Source organism: Zeus faber (assembly GCF_960531495.2).
Source record: "Zeus faber genome assembly, chromosome: 1".
NCBI classification, from domain to species: domain Eukaryota; kingdom Metazoa; phylum Chordata; class Actinopteri; order Zeiformes; family Zeidae; genus Zeus; species Zeus faber.
The window spans coordinates 14,488,047-14,513,046 of record NC_137193.1 but is presented as its reverse complement, the minus strand read 5'-3'; the positions used below and the strand labels follow the sequence as shown (position 1 = coordinate 14,513,046).

The window sequence follows — 25,000 nt, the reverse complement described above, 5'->3', positions numbered from 1 at the left end:
TACGTCTCCCTTGTTCTTGAACATGGGTACCAGTACACTTCTTCTCCACTCCTCCGCGTCCTCTCCCTTTCCAGGATGGTGTTAAACAGCCTTGTTAGCAACGCCACTGCCATCTCACCTAAACATTTCCATGCTTCCCCAGGTCTGTCACCTGGGCCAACTGCCTTTCCATTCTTCATCTTCTTTAATGCTGTTCTCACCTCATCCTTGCTACTTTGCTGCACTTCTTGATCCACTATCCCCACATCATCCACTCTTCTCTCCCTCTCATTTTCCTCATTCATCAACTCCTCAGAGTACTCCTTCCACCTTCTCAACACATTCTCCTCACTAGTCAGCACATTCCTATCATTATCCCTCATCTCCCTAACCTGCTGTACATCCTTCCCAGCTTGGTCCCTAACCCTTTGCCACTTCTCTCTTTGCCTTGCGCTGCATCAGCTTGTACTCCTGTCTACTTTCTTCATCTCTCTGACCATCCCATTTCTTCTTCACCAACCTCTTCTGCTCTATGCTCTCCTGTACTTCCTCATTCCACCACCAAGAGTCCTTGTCTTCCTAACTCTTCCCGCATGATTCAACAAGTACCTTCTTGGCCCATCTTTCACTCTCTTCTTGGCCTCCAGAGTCATCCTACAGACCACCATCCAATGCCTAGCAACACACTCCCCTACCACCACTTAGTCACTAATTTCTTTCAGATTACACCTCCTGCATAAGATGTAGTCCACCTGTGTGCACCTTCCTCCACTCTTGAATGTCACCCTGTGTTCCTCCCTCTTCTTGAAATATGTATTGACAACAGCCAATTCCATCCTTTTGGTGAAATCCACCACCATCTGTCCTCCACATTCCTCTCCTTGACACCATACCTACCCATCACCTTCTTGTCACCTATGTCTCTGATCCCTTCAACATGCCCATTGAGATCTGCTCCAACGACCACTCTCTCTCCCTTGGGGACGCTCTCCACCGCTACATCCAACTCACTAAAGAATTCTTCTTTCTCTTCCATCTCACACCCAACTTGGGGAGCATATGCGCTGACCACATTCATTATCACCCCATCACTTTGCAGCTTCATGCTCATCACTCTGTCTGACACTCTCGTCACCTCCAAAACACTCGACATATTCTTCCTTCAAGACTATCCCTACCCCATTTCTCCTGCCATCCACTCCATGGTAGAACAGTTTGTAAACGGCTCCGATTCTCCTGGCCTTACTCCCCTTCCATCTGGCTTCTTGTACACATAGTACATCTACCTTCCTTCTGTCCATCATGTCAGCCAGCTCTCTCTCTTTACCCTTCATAGTGCCAACGTTCAAAGTTCCTACTCTCATCTCTACTCTCCTACCCTTCTTCCTCTCCTACTGTCTCTGGACACGCCTTCCCCCTCTTCTTCTTCTTCGGCCGACAGTAGCACAATTTCCGCTGGCACCCTGTTGGCTAACGGCACCATTGGTGGTTGTTGTTGACCCGGGCCTCGACCGATCTGGGATGGAAATCAGATGTGTTGTCCGCATGTTTTGATTTGGCATGCTTTTTACACCGGATGCCCTTTCTGACGCAACCTATCTCTTCTATTCTGGGATTTCGGACCAGCACTGATGATACACTGGCTTGTGCCACCACCACCAGAGTGAAGTATTTTTAACGGCTTTACTCACTTACATGCTGCACATGAGAGCCTGCTGCCGCCGCTCCACCTGCATAGATCTGCACACGTGGGGGTGATGATGCTCTTTTTTCTCGTGCATGAGCACACGGACACAGATCCATCTTATAACGCAACGTATCCCAAACGGATACCAGCTCGTGATCGCTGAGATCGATTCCACGGCCGGACATGGAAACTACATTACGTTTCCATAATGCTTTATAATTGGACGTAATTGGATTGGCTCCGCATCCGGAGCACGGGGTCGTCATGGGTACCAGGCAGTAAGCCTGTTTGTTTGGCCGGACGGACCGCGGGGTTGTTCGATGCCGGGATGCAAATTGGAACGAGCGTAAGCTGGCTAATTAGCGCTAATTAGGATAATGAATTTGCGGTGGCGGAGAGCGTAGCGGTACGGCAGAGGAGGATCACAGCAAAGGGTGGATGGGGGAACAACGGATAGGCGTACGCTTGACTGAACGGCCCACGCGCGCACACACACACACACACACACACACACACACACACACACACACACACACACACACACACACTCAACCCTTACTCTGGTCTCTGCAGGGGCTTGATAAAACCTGTGAAGCAACAAGGGTGACTGTTAAGGGAGCAAATGTCTCTCTCTCTCACACACACACACACACACTCTCACACACACACACACACACACACACACTCTCACACACACACACACACACACTCTCACACACACACACACACACACAGTATTCAGTCACACCCCAGCGATCCCTCTCTCACTCCCTTTTTACTCTATACGCATGTGTGCACGCATCATTTTTAGGGACAAACACTCACAAGGACATATGTTGCCACTCCCCCCCCCCACAGACACACACACACACACACACACACACACACACACACACACACACGCGCGCGCACATACACACACACACTAGCCGACCATACACTATCCACACCTGCCAGTCAGCAGAATTCTCCATCTTTTTGCCCGCAAGCCTTCTTCAGCTGCACAACCGTGGCACTCCAGTGCAGCCTGGTAAGGTTTATGGGATGCACGAGTGCTCACTGCCTCCTGCTTAATTGGTGGAAGAATCGGTAGTCCGCGATTGGGAGACAGTTGGTCGTTTGAAATGATTTATAGTGTCGGGCTGATGTTTTTCTTTTCATTAGAAGGCCATGAAGGTAGGATTCATCGATCTTTAATGCACCGTCATGAGCGCTAAACACGGGGAGCTCAATTTCAATGCAAACCCATTTACGGGTCCATGAAATTTAAAAAGATCCGCTTTTTTCTTCTGGTTATTCCCCTTTTCATGTGCAGTCAGTTTATATCTGTTTACCTCTCTGTTCTGGTAATGCAGAAGAAAAATCGCCGTTTTTTATTGTTGTTTCGAGAAAGAATCATTTCATTCTCTTCTTAACACATCCAGGTCTTTTTGAGACACGAAGAAAATAAGGCCAAAAAATACCATCGATAGAAAGACAATGGATCTTCTAACATCAGACTAGCCAGTAGCTCATCAGTGGCCACATAGTTTAAATTTAATTTAATAATTTGTTTCTCCAGTTAGGTCTAGGTGATATTGACAAAAGCAAATATTACAATCATTTGTACCACCGTAGTAATCAATACCACAATATTGAATTAATTTGATGATAATGGGGGAGTATTCATTCATGAAAAAAATATTCCTCAAATAATAATAGTTATTATTAATTAATATAATAATATTCCTCAAATATTTGAGGAAAAGGTCATATGGATTTTATGATTAAGCAGGTACAACGGATGTGTTGATTAGAACATCTAGAACAGCGAAGTTCAGAAAGTCCCATTACTTTACACACACACGCACGCACGCACGCACACACGTACACACACACACATACAGAATACAATGTGTGTAGGACGAAACAGCATGAGTGCTTGTTTGTTCTGACACACACACACGTTGCGTTGTTCCACACCAACACACTCTTGTGCGCACCAAGACACAAACAAACCAAGCTCCTTTGTCCCGGTGTCACATACACACACACACACACACACACACACACACACACACGCACACGCACACCCACACTCACCCGAGCTCACTGGTGCTCAGACCTACACACTCACCTTCTCCTTCACACACATCCTGCACATACCCGAATGCAACTGTGCGTGCGTGCGCACACACACACACACACACACACACAATCACACACTCAGCGATTCAGCGAGAAGACAAATTATGTGGTGAGTGTGAGCGGTTTTATGGTGTGAATTTAGGTGTTTATCATCACTAAATGGCTGGTTAACACACCTTTTAGGCCGGGCGACTGCCTTATTTGGGGTCATGAACTTCCATACAAAATATTCTCTCTCTCTCTCTCTCTCTCTCTCTCTCTCTCTCTAAACCACAAACATAAAGACCATCCCCTTTTATTTGAAGTAAAGGTAGGCTGCTTTATTCAAAAAGCTTACCAAAGCCTCATAGTCTTAACATGAGACAGGTGCAGATCTACGTTGTGGGAATTGACTTTGTTGCTGTCTGAGACGGGCGGGGGCACTGGCATAAAAAGGTTCCACTCACCATTTACTCACTCAGCCACTCAGAAGCACTTGTCAGAAGAGGAACATGAACGTCAGATCACAATGAATCATCCTCTGATGAAGAAGAAGAAGAAAATACACAGGTTGGTATTGAGACGATGCTGATGGGATGGAAACATAGCGTGGTCACAAACCCAGCCCCCCCAAATCTTACCCCTTATCAAATGCAAGACCAACATTACCTGTGTAAGATACTAAAACATGTCAGCAAATAAATATAAAACAAGCACATTATGACCATCGTGGCCAGTTTGATGATTAATTAGTGCATATTGTGTGCTTTGTAATGAAAAACGAGTGGTGAAATATCAAAGGAAAACTGTCCAATGTGGTAAAAGAAAACTGAAATATTGGGTTCGTAATGATAGTCAGTGACATGATGATAATTTGAAATAATTACCTTTTCAGGAGGTTAAATATGCATATCTCACACCTTTGAGGTGACTTTTATAGCACCGGCCATTTCTGGCCGGAACAGTATTCGTTGGTTAAAGATTAAAATATAATACGATTAATATAAATGTAAATGTCAGAGCTTTGTCTTCAAGGAGGGAGGGGACCCTAAAAGGTGTGTGTGTGTGTGTGTGTGTGTGTGTGTGTGTGTGTGTGTGTGTGTGTGTGTGTGTGTGTGTGTGTGTGTGTGTGTGTGTGTGTGTGTGTGTGTGTGTGTGTGTGTGTGTGTTGAACAGCCTAAAATAAACATGTGATTCGACTGCACAGCAATACGGTCCCATTCCCAAACAGATACCGCCGAAAAGTGGGCGAAAGGCAACATATTACCAGAGTGTAAAGAGATCCAATGCTCCACATGGGAAAATAAAAATTCCATCGTTTTTTTTTCATTTGAACCCAAACCAGAGCTTAAAGTGTTAATCCGTAACACGATGGTAAAAAAATAAATGAATACATAAAATCCCGTCGTTGATTTATTTTTAATTTAGCTCGAAATTGATGAGAAACAGCTGTTCAATGTGTTTGCGTTATGCCTGTGCTTCCCCCTCATGCCGTTTCCGCTGCTGGTGGCGGAATCCGCGACAGAGTCTACCTTTCAACCCAGATCGTATGGGGGCAGTAGCTCAAGAGCTGGAGCAGTTTGTCTAGTGATCGGAAGATTGCCTGTTTGGTCCCTGGCTTCTCCTGGAAGTGTGCTGAAGTGTCCTTGAGCAAGACACTTAACCCCCCCTAACTGCTCTCGCTGAGCTTTGTGCGCCTTGCCGCCGCCATCAATGTATGAATGTGAGGCACTGTAAAGCGCTTTGAGTATGATTATGAATGCACCCCATTTGCCATTTATGGGAGGGGAAAAAAAAAAAAAAAGGTCCAAGACCATTCACAGGTGCGGACCGCGACACGTTCATACTGATATACCTGACTTCACCCCCAAATCATTTTAATTCATGCATTGTCCGTCTGATTCACCCTGGTTGAATCACCCTTTATATCTCCCTCCCTCGTTTTCTCTCACCCTTCTCTTTCTCTCTCCGTGCAAATGAAGTGCGCTGCACATGCAATTAAGCTGTCGCCAACGGAGGCATTTAATGACACGTCTCCATGGAAACGGCAGTGATATTCACGCGTCCGGGCGGGCACATGTGAAGAAGCTCGCAGGCCTCGACAGGCGTGCGCGCACACACACACACACACACACACACACACACACACTCTGAAACAGATGCACACGTGTGCAGCCTGTGGATTTGCGGCTTGTCTTCCAGCGGCTTCCAGGTAGCGTGGACAGAGCGGCGTGGAGTGATGGGAGCTTGGCTGGTCGGGATTTAGAGGAGTGCGATGGGGGTTGGGGGAAAGAATTAGCAGGAGAGGAGCAGAAGGGCTTCACGTCAGGTCTCACTCTATTTTCAATGCCATAGACGGTGTTGAAAAATCGCCCACCACTTTCTGTCGTGACGATTTGCAGCCTCAAGTTAGGCTTCGCGCTCGCCACCATCTTGGTCAGAATGCAAAGAGCTTCCCAGAACTTTCGACATTTGGGACTTGTGTGTGTTGGGATGGAGAGTGAAGCTGCCAAGACAGTCTGAGGAAAGCAAGAGCTGGTCCTCCTTGCTTGAACACGAATGAGAGACCTGTCAGTCAAGGCAACCCGATATATGGGAAAAATGTGTTGACTATTTCGGGTGAGAAGTTTATTTTTTGTCCCAATGACTTCCACTGAGTTGTAGTTTTCTACACTAGCGCCTAGTGGCCATTAGTGCAACTGCGTTTCAAAGTACTTCTAGGTTGGCTTCAACAGCCAGCCATAGTGGTTGGAAACTGGAGCACCCAGCGGTGAAAAGAGGGGGGCCTTGGTTGCAATGCATAACCAAACCCTTGTGAACTCATAATTTAGTGTGTCAGTGTGTTTTTTTAAAGAGTGTATTATGTGTGTATCCGAGGCAGGTTGAGATGTCTGGAAGTGGACGTCTGCACTGAACGCTAAGCAGAACATCAATTTAGCACAGACACGGGGCATGACTTGACTTGCATACAACCGGTGCAATTTGCATTCAGAAAATGCACCTATATATACATACGAACCTATATCATTTGAAATATGCATTTTATTTCCACAATATATGCACATAGAAACCCACTCGTAATAAACACACTCATTAACGTCCCCCCTGCGTACAGTCACACACACACACGAACACACACATACAGCGTGGAGATAAACATGTTGCAAGGCTGTTGTGTGTTAAATCCTGGACCTGCTGTGCTCTCATTGATATTCACTGCCGTTGGATGCCTGTTCCGTGGGATGGAACACACACACACACACACATACACACACACACACACACACACACACACACACACACACACACACACACACACACCGGCCAGGCTGGACAGCTGGTGTGGAAATATGGGCCACGATAGCTTCTTCGTCTCCATCGACAGGTGACAGAACGTCAATGTGAGGGCGTGCATCTGTCGCCTTCTCACACCCAGCGCGCGCATGCGTGCGTGTGCGTGTGTGTGTGTGTGTGTGTGTGTGTGTGTGTGTGTGTCCGCGCACCATATTATGCACAGGGTGTTATGTACAAGTGTGAATGAGGATGGGATGTTACACAGACTGACATGTCGTGGTACTTGGCTCGACAACAGCCCCTGCAGCCGCTCTGTGTGTGTGTGTGTGTGTGCCTGAGTTGAGGATGTAAACTTTAAGCCACCCTCACCTTATGCTGCCGCTGCACGGTAGCAGACGACCAAATGTTGTAATAATCCATCCCATCCGAGTAATTTCCCCAAACACCACGTTGCCCCGTCTTTGTTTGCACTCGCTCCCATGCGCCCGCAGGTAACGTAAAGCGCCGTGTGGTGAAATATCGGCGTGGAGCAGTTCTGCCGCTTATTTTGCCTCTTCTGTGAATTTGGGCCCCAACGCTGCAGCGCCTCAGAGGCTTCACCGTGTGCTTTTCCTTTTTAATATCAACCGTTCATTAATTGAATTGGGGAAAAATGAATACTGTGAAATACCGTACACCGCGATATTTCGGTCAATACTGTAGCCTACTGTGAAATTTCATACGGATACATCCCTTGTGTATGCACAGAGCTGTCAATTAAATGTCTGTTATATGTAAGTGCATACATATTTTATGTGCACATGCTTGAGCACAGTTGTGGAGGCATTTGCGTGTGTGCGTGTGTGTGTCTGTGCGGTGCAAGGGCAACACACATAGTTGACATAAGCAACTAAGGTCGTACATCTACCATAAGTCCAGCGCTGTCAATATTATATAGGTCTGTAGTATTTTTTTGAATATGCGCAGGCGTGGAGGCATTTCCGTGCGTGTGCTGGTGTTTGTCCTGTAACCTTCACCTTGCATAGACTCTAAATGAGAAATGATTTCCTGCCACACCAGTCTCTTAACCTCACACCCATAAACAGCCCTGTCACCTCTGCTTCTGCACGGCTGTGTGTGTGTGTGTGTGTGTGTGTGTGTGTGTGTGTGTGTGTGTGTGTGTGTGTGAGACACTGTCCGTTATCCGGTAATTATCGTTTTTTGACCCGGGAAAGTGTGTGTGAGGAAAAAGTAAGTGAGAGAGAGGTATATCAGTTGGGAGATGGAGGGCAAAGAGGAGGAGAACTTTCATTTCAAAAAATGAGAGAGAGAGGTTAGACCTGTGGAGGTGAAGATTCAATCAATTTCATCTGTCTACATCTACATGGACACACCGACATTCTCTCTCTCGCTCTCTTTCACACACCACACACACACACACACACACACACACACACACACACACACACACACACACAGAGCCAGCTGTGCGGTGGAAGCAGGTGTCACTCTCAGCTCATTACCTCTGGCAGGGTTGATCATTCTGTTTGGAGAGCAATAAGACACACCTGACTGCAGAGATGGAGGGAGGGAGGGAGGGAGGGTGAGGAATGGGGAGAACTCTCCTCCCCACTGGGGACCTGGAGGTGGGCCGAGGCTCGCCGGCGTCCCCTCGCTGGAGGACTCGAGAGGAGATCAGACGGACGGGATCCGGAGGTTCTGTTTTCGGCCCCTGATCCCGTGTTTGGGTCCCAAAATTCATCATTATTTGCCTCATTTTATGATTTTTTATTTTTATTTTATTCATTTCAGTCCTATTTAACTGCATTTTGTATAAAGAAAAACGAAAAAATGAAAAACAATAAAATATCACCACAGCATTTTTGGGAGAAAAAAAACAAACAAGTGTTTTGTTTGCTTCTCTGTCTCCGTCCAGATACGACTACAGGGAGATGCTCCACAACTCCACCTTCTGCCTGGTGCCGCGAGGCAGACGGCTCGGCTCCTTCCGCTTCCTGGAGGCGCTGCAAGTAAGCGCACGCACGCACGCACGCACACAGACACACACACACACACACACAGACACACACACACACACACTTACTTCTGCTTTCATCTGCCGTCTCTGCGTTACATGTATGCTGCCACATCTGTCATCAGCCTCAAATACACATTAAAGTGGTAATCCGTGAGATTATCTCGGTAAAAAAAACTCTCGGGTTTGAGCCTTTTTTGAGCTGGTACTTTATAAGAAACAGGCATTCTATGTATTTGGGTTGTACCTGCGCTCCTCCACATGGTGTTTACGTTGTCGGAGGCGGGGTCCGCCATGCGCAAGCAGTGCAAGGCGGCCCTGCTGAATTTGCTAAAGCGGCGTAGCTCGCTACGAATTTTTGCACTTTTCATGTCATCCACCCGACACCAGACAATCTAATGGATTACCACTTTAAAGTCCAAGTGAAATGAATATGGATCTTTGTTTAAAAACAAAACAAAACAAAAAAAAAAGCCTCTGCTCTGTACGGTCTGTATTCAGGTTATTCAGATTAGCCATTCAGATGAATAAAAATCATTTTGATTCATATCATTTACATGAAGTGACGATTTGACCAATTTCACTTGGATTTATCAACAGCAATTCCCCTCAAAACATGTTTCAGTTTCTTCCTTTGCCAAGCACCAGGACCATTAGAATATTTAAATCGTATCGGCTCCAAATTCTCCTTTTTTATCTCTCTCCCTCTTTCCACCTCCCTGCACTCCACCTCTCCCGGCGGAGCGCTCCACTCTCCTCCTCCTCCGCCTCCTCCACCCGTTTCCACCCTGTTCGTCCATTTCTCTAATTACGCCGCACACTGGTCCCTCAGCGCCGCGCCGCGCGCTATCGCATCCAGAGCCAGATAGGCGTCGCTTATCTCGCTCCCTGTTGGCGTCACCACTCCTCACCTCCACCGCCCCTCCCTACCTCCACCCGAACTCACTCGGGTTTCGCCTCTCCATTATTTCCCCTTTGCCAATACAGATAAATTCCGACCTTGGTTAAATCTTTTTTTTTTTTTTTTTGCTGATTTTTCCGCCTTACAGACTCTACCTTCATGGTATTGCTTTTTATACTGTCCCCATGGAACAACTTCAGAGGCACAGCTCCATCTTTTTTGTCATGTTTCCAACCAACCACTGGGACAGAACAGAACCAGAACCCTCTGGGAGCACAGCGCCTCTATAATAAACACGTTCAGTCTCAGCCTCTCGGCTGCATCCAGGTGGATCCAGAGAAATGCAGAGTGTTGGAATGAGCAGCTGCCCGAACTGCACAATGTCACTCGTCATTCAGTGGAACCCTGTCCATTATTTATATTTATAAATAGAATATTTATTCGGGTCGTCTAGTAATCGTGAGATTGCCGGTTCGAACCCCGGCTCCTCCTGGTGCCGTGCTGACGTGTCCTTGAGGAAGACACTTAACCCCCTAACTGCTCCCCGGGCCCCGCTATGTGGCCCCCACTGCTCCTAGATACGTCAGTTACTAGGATGGTGAAATGCAGAGAAATGCATTTTGTTGTCTCAGTACTGTGCAATGACAATTTGTTGAATCAAATGTAATATTATTATATCCAATATTATTATGAATTATATCCAAAATTTCCCTCCGGGAATCAATAAAGTATCGGTCTATCAACTGATCGTTCAATCGATTGGTCATTCCATCTATTGTTCTATTCTGTCGTCTATCGTTGAATCGGTTGTTCTATTGTTCTGTCCATCTATCATACAGTGCTGTTGTTCGTCATCAGCCTCTGATAGACATTAAAGTGGTAATCCGTGAGATTATCGAGGTAAAATAAATAAATCTCCCTCCCCTCCCCTCCCCTCTCCTCTCCTCCCTCCCCCTCATCTCTCCTCCCTTCTTCTCTTTTGCCCTCTCCCCTGCTTCTCTCCTCCACTCTTCTCTCATCCATCTCTCCTCCACTTCCACCATCCTATCTGGATCACTCACTCCATCCACTCAGACCCAGAGAGAGAGAGGATGCGGATTTGCCCATTTTTTGTCTTTGCATGACAAAGCGATTGTCGAAAACTCAGCAAAGGTCAATGTGTGTGTGTGTGTGTGTGTGTGTGTGTGTGTGTGTGTGTGTGTGTGTGTGTGTGTGTGTGTGTGTGTGTGTGTGTGTGTGTGTGTGTGTGTGTGTGTGTGTGTGTGTGTGCGGGCGCATGCGCGCCCAAGGGCCATTTCTGCTTTAGCCGACACCTTTATGACCTGGGAGTGACGGGGCTGTCATTACATCACATGCGCACACGCATGCACACACACACACACCAGCTGTTCCCTCTACCTCATCTCTCCATCACTCCTCTGCCAAAGGTCACATTCAGCTTGTTTTCCTCTTCCTGTCCACTTTCTCTCTGTCCTCTGTCCTTTTTATTCCTACATATTTTTGAAATCCTTTCTATATATATATATATATATATATATATGTATATATATATATATATATATATATATATATATATATATATATACATACATACATTTTTTCTCTTCTCCTAAACCTCCTTCCTTAGAATGTGAATTGTGGTTACAGATGTTTATTGTTTATGGTGAATTTATATATTTAACGTAATAATGTTTTAATAATTGCATCATATGTTCAAGTTTATTGTATATGGTAGACTAAAAAAGAAAATCGTCATTATATAAAAACAGGAAAAACATTTGTTCATACATTGATCGTATAATTTTTCCAAATGTTTTTGTTTTATTATATAATACCATTTTGATTAAATTTTCTTTGTAATGTTTAGGTTTATTTTATATTTCCATTTTGTTATATTTGTATTAAATGTTTTGGTTTATTGTATGTTAAAAATAAATAATATTTTCTAGTTAATGTTTAGGTTCATTGTATATTACTAGTTATTTCAAAATATTCCTCATTTTAATTCTCATTACATTATTATTATTATTATTATTATTATTATTATTATTATTATTATTATTATTACTGCCTATCCCTCCATTTAAAGTGGTATAAATCCATGCAGTTCACATGTCCTTGATCCTAAACGTCGGCTCCAAGCTGCTGTGTTGTGTCGCGCTATTGTTTGGTCTGAAGGAACAGTTTCTGCAGCGTGCGCAGGCAGCCCATGAATAATTAAGAAACATTTATGAGAAGAAGGAAAAAAAAATAGAAAGTAGGAACAGAAATCAAAGACAAAACCATGAAATGTGTGATTTGGAATTCCTTTTGTGCATGTTTGAGTTTGCACTTTGAGCGGTTTTGACAGAGAGGGAATAAATGTTCTTTTTTGGGGGTAAATGCTGCATGGTTCATTCCAGACCTGGAGCTGTTATTCCCTCTTTTCTGACAGTGATACGCTCCCAAAAAATAAGAAATGTGTTTATTCTTCATGGCTTTGGAGCAATATATCTCAGTTCATGACATTATTGTCTTTCAAAACTCAGGACCTTTGTCTCTATCTCCATTTTATCTTAAAGATAAAGACACTTTTTTATGTTGTATCTAAATAACTGTAATGGATTTGGTTTATAAGTTTCATTTATAAGTGTCAATTGTCGCAATTATTTTAGCAGACAGCGATCATTTTGTAAAATCATCAGATCACATTTCCGTCCGAATTTTAATCTGTTATGAATGTTATTGTTATTATTATTATTATAGTCATAAAATGAAAAAAAAACAACAGTAAATATGTGTTCTGAGTTTGTCACACCATAGAACAATGTGTCATTAACCACCCAGCCAAATTTAGTATATTTAAGTATATTAAATGAAGTTTCAAAATCGTGAAGAGGAAAAGAGGCGGTTCCCTCTGTTCTGTCACACTGCCCAATCGGGTTAATCGCGTTAACCCTTAGCTCCTCCCAGCTCTCCGGTGCCCCCTACTGTCGCCTCCTTGGCCAGGTCGGGGCTCCACGGCCTGCTAGCATGCAGCTAATGCTAACGTCACCAAACAAATTTGTGCGTGCATTTCAGGCCGCATGCGTTCCTGTGATGCTGAGTAACGGCTGGGAGCTTCCCTTCTCCGAGATCATCGACTGGAACACGGCCGCAGTCATCGGAGACGAGAGGCTTCTGCTCCAGGTGACACGCACGCACACACACACACACACACACGCAGATTTGTGCATCCCATATACGTATATTGATTTTAGATCAGTAATTCGGGATGTGTGCGTGTGTTTGTGTGTTTGCAGATCCCGTCCACCGTGCGCTCCATCCACCAGGACAAGATCCTGTCCCTGAGGCAGCAGACCCAGTTCCTGTGGGAGGCCTACTTCTCCTCCGTGGAGAAGATCGTGCTCACCACGCTGGAGGTGAGGGCCCGCCACACACACACACACACACACACACACACACACACACACACACACACACACAAAGAGAATAGCAGGTGCCGTGTTTTTGACACCTTAGTGAGAACCTCCTTTTGGATTATTTTCTCAGTACACCGGCGTTCTGTTGTCGGCTACTGAGACGACTGGCTTTTTGCAAAAAAATTGCACAAATTCACCAGTACACCTGCTCATCCAGAGCAGTTAGGAGGTTACTCAAGCTTTGCTGTCTTGCTCAAGGACACTTCAGCACGCTACAAGGAGGAGGCGGGGAACCGGCAACCCTCCGATCACTAGACGCCCTGAGCTACTGCCCCCTCAGCTCATGATAAATATGAAATGACCCAATGCAGGGGATTTGTGGCTCATTAGAAAGTCTGAAGGAGTATTCAACCAATTAAGCCAAAATGAAGGCATTAAATAACATTCCAAAAAGTGTGAAATTAGATTCCCAGTGATTCCTTCTCATGGAACAAAGACAACTTTTGCACATGCATTCATTAAAAATGGGAACTTTTAGGATAATGGCAGGAAAAATATTAAGTGAAAGGTTGATGTTTTTTGTTTACAGCCCCAGAACGAAAATACTTTTCTGCACCATGGCGACTATAAAACATATACACATAGACATACATAACATAAAACATATACATACACAACATAAAACATATACATACACAACATATACATAACAACATAAAACATATACACATATACATACATAACATTAAATATATACATTCACAACATAAAACATATACACATATACATAACAACATTAAACATATACACATATACATACATAACATTGACCATATACATACACAACATAAAACATATACACATATACATACACAACATAAAACATATACATACACAACATATACATAACAACATAAAACATATACACATATACATACATAACATTAAATATATACATTCACAACATAAAACATATACACATATACATACATAACATTAAACATATACACATATACATACATAACATTAAACATATACATACACAACATAAAACATATACACATATACATACACAACATAAAACATATACATACATAACATTAAACATATACATACACAACATAAAACATATACACATATACATACACAACATAAAACATATACATACACAACATAAAACATATACATACATAACATTAAACATATACATACACAACATAAAACATGAGTCATTTTGAGTTTCACTGTGGTTGTAAATGCATCTGCACGTCGTACATCTCTGCCGTCACTTTGTCCAAGCAGCTGCTCGGCACCGATCTCCTCAGCGCCGCAATCTCACAAATAACTTCCCAAAGTCCACGTGCGAGGGCGGAAAAAGAAGCGATAAACGTGCAGCATATTGCCATGGCGATGTGCTGCACGGCCATGTCAGGAGGAAAATTTAAACTCTGGCTGTTACATTGTGTGTGTTCGTCTGCGTGTGTGTATAATGTGTTATTATACTGTTATTATTATTATACTGTTACTGTTGTACTATTGTTCCTTCTATCGTTTATCTATCTATTGTTCTATACATCTGCCGATCATTCTATCGTACTATTGTTCTTTCTATCGTCATATTGATCATTCTATTGTTTGTTCGATCTGTCTATTCTTCTATCCATCTATTGATCTGTCTATTGTTTTATCCATCTATCAATCGATCTATTGTTCTATCTACAGTTCTATTGATTGATCGTTCTATATATATCAATCTTTCTATCATTCTGTCATCTATCGATCGTTCTGTCATCTATCATTCTATCATTCTATCCGTCCATCGTACAATCGCTCATTCGCTGTTTGTTCTATAATCGTTCTGTCTATCATTGAATCCATCATTCTATCTATAAATCGTTGTATCTATCCATCCATTATATCGAGTCTAAATCAGTGTTTGTTAGGTTTAATCCATTGTATCCCAAGTATCTTCACACTGATTTCTTCTTTTTTCGATGACATCTCCTGCACTAGATTAAAGTTTTCGGTTCATTCGGAACTGATTCTGTTTGTTGTTACTGATCTTTCCATTCATCTCCTGTGTTCCTCTGGTGGAGTGTTCTGTTTGTGCTTAAAGAGCGACAAAGCTGACACTGCACCTCATATAGCATTATCATACGCCAATGATGTCAAGAAGACACCGCACCAGTTACTGTACACACACACACACACACACACACACACACACACACACACACACACACACACGTTATCTGACTGTGTAGGTTTGGTATTGCCAGACTGTTCAAACACCTATCACCTGTTATATCTGTTATCTGCATCACTGCACACTGACATTTACCCCACACACGCCCACACACGCCCACACACGCCCACACACACACACACACACACACACACACACACACACACGCACACACGCACACACACGCACACCCGTGCGCGTGCGCGCCTCAAGATGTATATGTGCAGATTTGCCATGCTTGACATGTCTACCTATGAGGGTGGTGTCACACCATGAGCAATCCAACTTAGTCACTCTGTGTGTGTGTGTGTGTGTGTGTGTGTGTGTGTGTGTGTGTGTGTGCGTGTGTGCGTGTGTGCGTGTGTGCGTGCGTGCGTGCGTGCGTGCGTGCGTGCGTGCGTGCGTGCGTGCGTGTGTGTGTGTCTTTGCTTACACACACAAACACACAGTTCACTGTATAGAAGCAGAGCAAGCGCTAAACACTTAATCCTGACTGACTGTCCCGGTGAGAGGGAGCGAGAGAGGGGGAGGAGGGGGAGGTGACATATGTAAATGGCTGCCGCCGTGGCAGCCCACGAGATAACAAGCGACATGGTTTATTCATCCTGTCGAGGCTGCAACCGTAGCGCTGCCGATCTTTGGGAAACACACACACACACACACACACATATATATATATATATATAGATACACACCTCTACACTTGAATCTCCAAAATTACAGCCTCCTCACACACATTTTCACACTGTTTTATTTCTACTGTATGTTATATCTACCTCAAGATATATCTACTTGTGTCACTGTGTGTGTGCGTGTGTGCGCGCGTGTGTTGGAGTTGAGTGTCACTGTAAAGGCTTCCTGTGAGGAAATGGATTGCATTTTCGCCAAATGGCAAGGTCAATAATGGGCAAGCGCGCGGTGGTGGCACACCTATTCCAGCCCCCTCTCACGCCGCGTCTCGGCCCGACGCTGGATTTATCTATCACGCTCTAATTGGTTGATTGTGGCCATTTCGGGGCCCGAGATTGAGTCGTCCATCATGTCCGACGGAGAGAGCCGCCGAAGGGGGTGGAGCTCCAGCCAAGCGAGGGGGAAATTGCGGCCCGTCGTGAGGTGCGAGGCTCCGTGTTGTTGTTGTTGTTGTTGTTCATCTTTTTAGGTGGTGGGTCGTGGTTTCCTTTTTTTTTTTTTTCTCTCCCCCCGTTTTTTTATCAAGAAGTTAAGGGATTTGGAGTCAATCTGTTCGGCTGAAGCAAATGGTTATTGACTGCCCTCAGGGACGCTGCTGCAGCATCGAGGCGGCAGAGGAGGAGGAGGAGGAGGAGGAGGAGGAGGAGGAGGAGTGGAACAAAAAACACAAACTCCAATAGATTCACGCAGGGCTTTTATTTTGTTTTCTTTCCTCCACTTTCCCGCCTCCCTGATTAATTCTCATGTCGCTTTGTCAATATCGTTACAGCTCGGCCCCTCCGGCGATATTATTGGCCGCTCACGATGCTTCTAACGCCCACTGCTGCAAACGGCAAGGTCTCGCTCTCGCTCTCTCTCTCCCTCCCTGACTCCATCGCTTCTTATATCATAGATATATTCTTTCTGTTACCCAGCCAGCAACGCAGCCGAGTCCCTCCTTTGCCACTCATGACTCAGTGGCGGCCATAAAGCACGGCCTGCAAACCTGTGTCTGTTTTACCGGAGCAATCTCGCCGGGCTCAAGGGCACAGCGGCCATCGCTCTTTTGTCGCCGTCTGTTCTAGTGGGGGTGTGGGGTGGTGGGACATCGGCCATTACCGTGTGCGGGTGCGTGACGGAGTGCTCTATTCGGAGCCGCAGTAAGGACGGAGGGCGGCCAGACGCAGAGCTGCTTAGACGCAAAGGTCTGCGACGGGCCGTGTGGAGCGGCTGTTGGCCTGAAAGTTCCTCACTCGAGTAGGACGTCGGGGCTTTGTTTTTGGAAATATTTCGTCTTAGTTTAGCCGTATCGACGGAAGGGAGCGGGGGGGGCGTGTAGTTGCGCGGTATCCCAGATTCCTTTCAGCCGCCGCGGCACCACTTTTGCAGCCAGCCGCCGCCGCCGCCGCCGCTCTTGACGCGATCAATAGCGTCTTTTTGAGATATTGGGAAGCAGAAGTGCCGGCTGACTCCCAGCTGGAGCCTGCCGTCCCGCGCCTCCACCGGCGCCGGGTTCCACGTAACAAGCTGTCGCCCAATCTGAAGCGGCTTTAATCACGACGAGAACCCGCGCGGCATTGACATTCGTCGGCGTTAATGGCCGCGCCTCTGTCGGGCGCGTGTGAAAGCGACACAAACGTCCCCGTGTGTTGACTGTTTGATGAGCGTGAGCCTAATGGACGCTGACGAAGCGCTGGATGTTCATTTATTTATTTCTTTCTAATAATCGGGAGGATCTGATGTTTCGTGAGCGAAAAAACCTTTTTACTTCTGCCGAGTGTTCTACAAAGTTAACCCACAAAAACAAGCGGGACAGGCAAGAAAAACCCACATTTTCTCTGGGAATGTGAGGCCTCGAAAAGGCTTTGCAATCTTTTCCTCTTGTGAGGAAGAATCATCCGAAATATTCCCATTCCCATTATACTAGAGGTGGGTATCGGCATCTGGTGCCGATAGTGACGTCATCCACTCATGGTGTATCGGGCCGATGTCGCCGATCCGAATTCCATGCCATGGTCCGCCTCCTCGAGAACTCAACTCGGCAAATAATGAACCCGCAAAGCGCAGTTCCAAGCGTGCGCCAATAGGAACCGGCGGTTGGAGTCGGGGCAAAGCGTCGCCGATTGAACCTCCAAATGAGACGTCATTATTCGGACGCATGTCATATGCGCCGGCGTCGAGTTCTGTTCGTGCAGCGCCACACTGAAACCCAACACCGGGCGAGGATTAAAACGACGACACGGATACGTCCGGCGGCCCGCCGCTGGCGTGCGCTTTAAAGCCAAAACTAATCCCATCGAGGAGCTTTGGTATTCTTTTTCGCAGCGAGCTCTCCCGTTACTGCGTTCGCTGATAATCCTTGTTCCGCCCGCGCTGCACGCCCATGGAGGCCCGCCGCGACCGCTTCGCTTGCCGCGCTACGTCCAAGCAGAAAAAAAGTGGATGGGTTTATCTCTGGTGACCTCTTTCGGGCTGAACTGTATCTTCACTTTGATGCGGAAGTTGGAGGTCTGAAACCACACCAAATCCTCCATTTTGATTTTCAACTACTATATTTGTCTAGTTTAGAAAACATTGGTGTCCTCATTGAGGCTCTCCATTAGATTTGCAGCATTTGCAGAAAGACTGAAAATAACGGTCACATTAATTACCGATGATACTAAATAATAACTATTTGCCGTTATTACCGTCAGTGATATTGTCCATTAGCCCCACGGTATTTATTTCAAAATGTGTGTGAATTTGGGTCGTCGGGCGTTGGACCCGGTGTCTAATCCCCTAATCCCCCTGTGCAGATCATCCAGGACCGGGTTCTGGAGCACGGTTCCAGGAGCAGCCTGATGTGGAACAGCCACCCAGGGGGGCTGTTCACCCTGCCGCAGTACTCCGGGTACCTGGGAGACTTCCCCTTCTACTACGCCACGCTGGGTCAGTGCACACACGTGTGGACCACATGCAAACACACACACACACACACACACACACACACGACACGCACACCCGAGCCACTGAGGCCGCGTTAAGACCAAAGCCCCTAAACACCAATTTTTTTACTCGTTGTCTCTTTGTTTTGAAAAAACAACAGGATGAATAACATGCATAGCAAAATATAATGTTGAAATTGGTATTTCTATAATTTGATTTGATTTTTTCAAAAGAGTGCCTCTTAGTTTATTTAATCGCAGCTTTTTGTCTGATTCTTGTGATGTCATCAGCTAAACTCCATCACTGCATCCAGCCAATCAGATCAATCGCATTGGGAAGCCATGCCCATATTAGGAAGCTCCGCCCACATTAGGAAGCCACGCCTATATTATGAAGCAATTCTCACCCATAGCTGGCGGTAGTGAGCGAGTTTGTACCTGTTCATCAAAGCACACGGTCAATTTTGGGCGTGACCAATCCCTCTCATATCATTGAGAATCATTATGGACAAAAGTATAGAAATGTTGATATGAGTCAGTGATCTATAATGCCGTGTGTCGAGGTTTGAAAAGTCTGAAAGACTAATTTACGCCTGGGGTCCCTCGTTAAATCCTCCATAACGTCCATTCTGAAAGTGCGTTCTTTAAGGCAACCAGACATTTCCTCTCCTTGTTCGTGAGGCGATGGTGATGTCGTGCTGTGGCCTCTGAGCTGCCTCTAATGGCGGAAGAGCAACGGGCTCCTGATGAATGTTTGTATTAGCCCCGCTGACACCCCGGCCCTCCATCTGCCACCCAGTTTGAAATAGCGCTGCCATCGCCGGCGTGCGAGCGCCGCCCCGTTCCACTACGGTTCATCGGTGCTGACCGTGCATCTCTGACCCCCCCCCCCCCCCACACACACACACAGTCCTCAACTCCATCTCTATGCTGCCCTGTCAGGATGCTCATAGATCTACACCCATGCAAACTGTCACACCCTTAAAACACCAAAGACATAGATACGGATGCACACGAATGGACACTGAGGTAAAAAGACACTCCCCAAAGTAAAAAATACACACATCCACACGCGTGCACACACACACGCACACACACACATTAATACCAATGCAAAACCATGCAACCAGCACACATCATGCACTCTCACAGGCATACTTACACACACACATACTGTACATACACACAAGCAGACACACACTAACTCGGCTGATGGAGCACCTGGGGTGGACGGCTAATATTAAAATGGGTCGACGCTGTGACAGCCGCGCACCGCCCCGCTGCGAAGTTTATTTGTTTGTCAGAGAAGCGACAATTAAACAGGGAGGGTTTTTTTGGGGGGGGGGGGGGTTTAGGAGACGGGGCAGATTAACACCGCCGGGTGAGGAAGTAAAATCGAAAGGGGAACGATTTTGTTTCCCGGCGACACCTCCGATCGGGTTCCCCCCGCTGCTCTCTGAGAGCCCTGCAACCGAGGCACGGTGCATGAATGTACCGCGGGACGCACGCACGCACAAATCCCATTCCCCTACACAGTACCGCAGCAGACCCCACGTACCAACACGCGGGTTTTGCCAGTGCACAAACACGCGTGCAGCGACAGATTTTTCTTCTCGTCGTTGAAAAACAGGCGCCTTTGTTCGCCGTCAGCGTTTGTGTGCAAATAGCCGGATCAATCCTTAAACTGCCGACGCAGAGCTCATAATCAATTAGCTGGTTACATGCTGCAGCTCCCCAGGCTGGTTGCTAATGGAGATTGTTGACGGGTGCTGTGCAGGACGCGATGTAAAAGCCGCCTCTGGATGCAACATTTCTCTGTTTTATGGCGCGGTCCAGGATGAGCAGGAAGCCTCACCAGGAGTCTGAGTCGGGGTTCGGCGCGAGGACCACGAGGTGGATTGAGACCTTTCTCAGTGGCGGGGGCCGTCTATCGGTGTGGCGGGGTGGCTCAGCGGTTGGCACTGTTGCCTCGCAGGGAGAGGGTTCATGTTCTCCCCGGTGTTGCTGCGCGTGAGCCGCCGCCCTCAGGATGCGCGTGCTGCCGTTTGACTCCCCTGCCGATGCCCCTGAGCAAGGCGTTGGCGACATACCCTTCTTCTTCATCTTCGGACAGCAGACAGTGTGTCACTACTCCACAGAGACCCACTGGTATAGACCACTGGGCTGTTTAGTCACGGGAACATCCTGGTATGTTTAGCCTAAACCTTCCTTTTCTCTCATTGGGAGTCAATTGGGAGTGATTGAGTCTTTTCAATCGATATTGAGAGATTAGCTTCAGCTGACTGCCATGCGCCAGGACAACCACGGCTGAATATTGTTGTGGTGGCCCGTCGCAGCCCGATAGCAGTGTTTCTACTGCCATCCTTGGGGGACCCCCGAGAAAAATCCTGAGACCGTCTTGAAACACCCCCTAGACGTTGGCCGGTCAATCCAAAGGTTCCCCCGACTGCAATGCGCAGGTGGCGACTCGACGGCGGGTCACATGGCAAACTCGCGGCCTTACAGGAATTATGCGCTTGTTGGAGTGCGAGCTCCCAAATCCCTCGATTGCATATGTTGTGCTTCTCTCCGTGAAAGTAGTTCAATGACAAAAGTGGACACTTTAAACTAATGCGGCCCAAAGCCATCTCATAGCTGCCACGCTTTGTTGGCTCGGATTAGAGCGGATTTGAATGGAGGGAAAATTTTGAAACCTCCTCCGAGACGATCCATCTTGCTCGATATCTTATTTCCTGCTCATTTTCAGCCTCCATTACTCCTCTTCAACACCAAGTCCGAGCAAATTAAAACTCACATTGGCGGGTAGTGCCGCGTTTCCCCGGATTCCCGATGCGTTGGGACTGTTTTATTGCGTTTATTCTCCAAAACAAAGACGTGGAACGGATTTTGAAACGCACACGGGAGGAATTAACGATTGCTCAATGTCAAGACGTCTGTTGCGGGCTGAATAAATGTTTTCTTAATACGTTTAAAGAAACCAAGTCCTCTCCGTCTCTCTCTCTCTCTCTCTCTCTCTCTCTCTCTCTCTCTGTCTCTCTTTTGATTAACACAATGGATTATTATCCTGCTCTTTAAAAAATAAAAGTAAAAATCAATCACATCTTTTAAAGATGTTTAAATTGCGTTTCAAACTTAGCTGGCTTTCATTTAACCTCATCTAATCTCTGGCCCCCGGGGGATCGAGCGCCTGTAAATCCCGAGCGCATGTATCCCGCCGTGCGCGTGGCTCATCTGCTGGCTTTGTTTGTGTTTTCAGGTATCAAGACGTATCCCAAATTCACCGCCGTCATCCACGCCGTCTCTCCTCTCGTGTCGCAGTCGCAGCCCATCCTCAAACTCCTGCTGGCCGTGGCCAAGTCGCAGTACTGCGCCCAGGTGAGCTGGCGGGTTTTGGGAACCGTCAAGACCTCCAGTAACTAACACAGGTCTCAAATGGAATTTGCGCCTCATTTGGGCTGTGTTTATTTGTGTGTGTGTGTGTGTGTGTGTGTGTGTGTGTGTGTGTGTGTGTGTGTGTGTGTGTGTGTGTGTGTGTGTGTGTGTGTGTGTGTGTGTGTGTGTGTGTGTGTGTGTGTGTGTGTGTGTGTGTGTGTGTGCACGCGCACGTGCCCACATGTTTCTCATGCATGCCGCTTGATTTGCAGCGCGTATCCCTCTGTGAAGCTAAAACCTCACCGCAGCGTGGCATTGTCAAACCTTCAGCTCAGTGTTCTGCGGAACATGGTGTCTCCAGGGACGGAGGGAGGGAGGGAGGTGGGGGAGGGCGTGAAACAGTTTCTTCCTGTTTTCCTTTTCCGCCGAGGTTTTTGCTTTCTGCCGGGGCCGGGGCCCGGCGTGCGGGGCGCCGAGCCAAGTGCACGGCAGGAGTCTGTGTACGGCGAGCGGAAGAGAAAGGGAAAGAAACACATGAATGGAAGCGGAGGGGAGGGAGAAGAATTGGCAACAAAAGCTTTTTTTTTTTTTAGAACGCTCTCCACTTCCCCAACATGGCAGACCTCCCGCTGTGTGTGTGTGTGTGTGTGTGTGTGTGTGTGTGTGTGTGTGTGTGTGTGTGTGTGTGTGTGTGTGTGTGTGTGTGTGTGTGTGTGTGTGTGTGTGTGTGTGTGTGTGTGTGTGTGTGTGTGTGCAACTTTTTTCACACACATTTCACGACAATGCTGCACCAATACAAGAGCGTACCCAAATGCAACGCTCATGTTCACACACACACACACAACCACGACCACCTACCACCGGCACCCTGTGAGCCAGTAAGCTAACCGAGTTACCATCTGTCCGTGATCGAACAAGAATAGAACCGTGTGTGTGTGTGTGTGTGTGTGTGTGTGTGTGTGTGTGTGTGTGTGTGTGTGTGTGTGTGTGTGTGTGTGTGTGTGTGTGTGTGTGTGTGTGGAGACGACCTCGGGCCCCTGCAGCTTCCGGGCTCTGACTACTTCTCTGCAGCCATTTCTCTAATCTGCAAACCGTCAACGTCAGGTGAATTTACCCATTGATTTGGATTTCGTTATCTGGGGCGCATCACCCTTTGGGGGTGGTCTTAAATTGATTTTTCATTTGAATTGATTGATTCTTCTGGATAAATACAATGTGTGCCCGGGTTGGAAACGGCACTTTCTTTCCCTAGGGATGTCAATTTGAAGAAATTTCCATCAATTAATGAATCAATTACTCAACTACACAAAAATGTTCATTTATTCCAAAACTAAGCTCTAAACAGAGGTGTGCTTTTGACAACAGATGTTATAAAATGTATTGGACTGGCCAAGGCAGGAAGTGCTGCACAGGTGATACATACAAAACTAATATAAATACCTTTTCAAATTGTCCGAAATGTTATCAGCGTATCACCACGCTGCTTGAAAACTCGTGGACTACTTGTGTTCCCTGAATCCTAACCCGCCCCAGAAATACACAGATGATATTATGGACACATTATTAAGGACTTCATGGTTTATTTTTATTATTATTTTTTACCTCAGCTTTAAAGTACAAACCCACGCTCCCCTTCTCCACATGGAGGCCGTGCAACCACAACAACAGCGGCCTTGGAGCTGTTGCTGTGGGCGATCCAGGTCTTTGCCTCAGGGACGTCTGAACCCGCGTCCTCCGGCTGAAGGGCGGAGTTCCTGCCGAGAGAGGGGGAGGGGGGGGGGGGGGGGGGGGGGCACATGTAGGTGTGTGTGTGTGAGGGGGGGCGCCTGAAGGTGACGGGCCCCTGGAAGCCGATGGGCTGCAGCAGGAGAGAAATGATGGAACTGATCAGGCAGCAGGACGCAAGGTCTGGAAAGGGGGGGTTCGCGGACCTGAGGGGGTCCATGAGAGAGATCTCTAACGGTTGTCAGGTGATTCCCAAAACAATGTTTCGGTGCCACACCCTTCCTAGTCCGGATATTTTTCGTTACAACGGTGGAAACATCCTTTATCAATCCTTTATTGTTCTTTATTGTCCTTTATTTTCCTTTATTTTTCTTTATTATCCTTTATTGTCCTTTATTATTTTTATTATCCTTTATTTTTCTTTATTATCCTTTATTGTCCTTTATTTTTATTATCCTTTATTATTCTTTATTATCCTTTATTATTCGTATTATTCGTTTATTATCCTTTATTATTTTTATTATCTTTATTATTCCTTATTATCCTTTATTTTTCTTTATTATCCTTTATTATCCTTTTTTTATTCTTTATTATCCTTTATTGTCCTTTATTATTTTTATTATTCTTTATTATCCTTTATTATTTTTATTATCCTTTTATTCTTTATTATCCTTTATTTTCTT

At 46.2% G+C, this 25,000-nt stretch overlaps 1 protein-coding gene across 1 annotated transcript in view; it reads left to right on the top strand.

Moving 5' to 3' along the window:
• Positions 1 to 25,000, top strand: part of ext1b (exostosin glycosyltransferase 1b) — a 125,666-nt gene that overhangs the window by 82,752 nt on the left and 17,914 nt on the right. Inside the window, exons 2-6 of the mRNA XM_080018978.1 lie at positions 8,982 to 9,075; positions 13,042 to 13,149; positions 13,263 to 13,382; positions 19,092 to 19,224; positions 22,477 to 22,595. Coding sequence (XP_079875104.1) covers positions 8,982 to 9,075; positions 13,042 to 13,149; positions 13,263 to 13,382; positions 19,092 to 19,224; positions 22,477 to 22,595 — 574 coding nt within the window. The remainder of the gene's footprint in view (positions 1 to 8,981; positions 9,076 to 13,041; positions 13,150 to 13,262; positions 13,383 to 19,091; positions 19,225 to 22,476; positions 22,596 to 25,000) is intronic.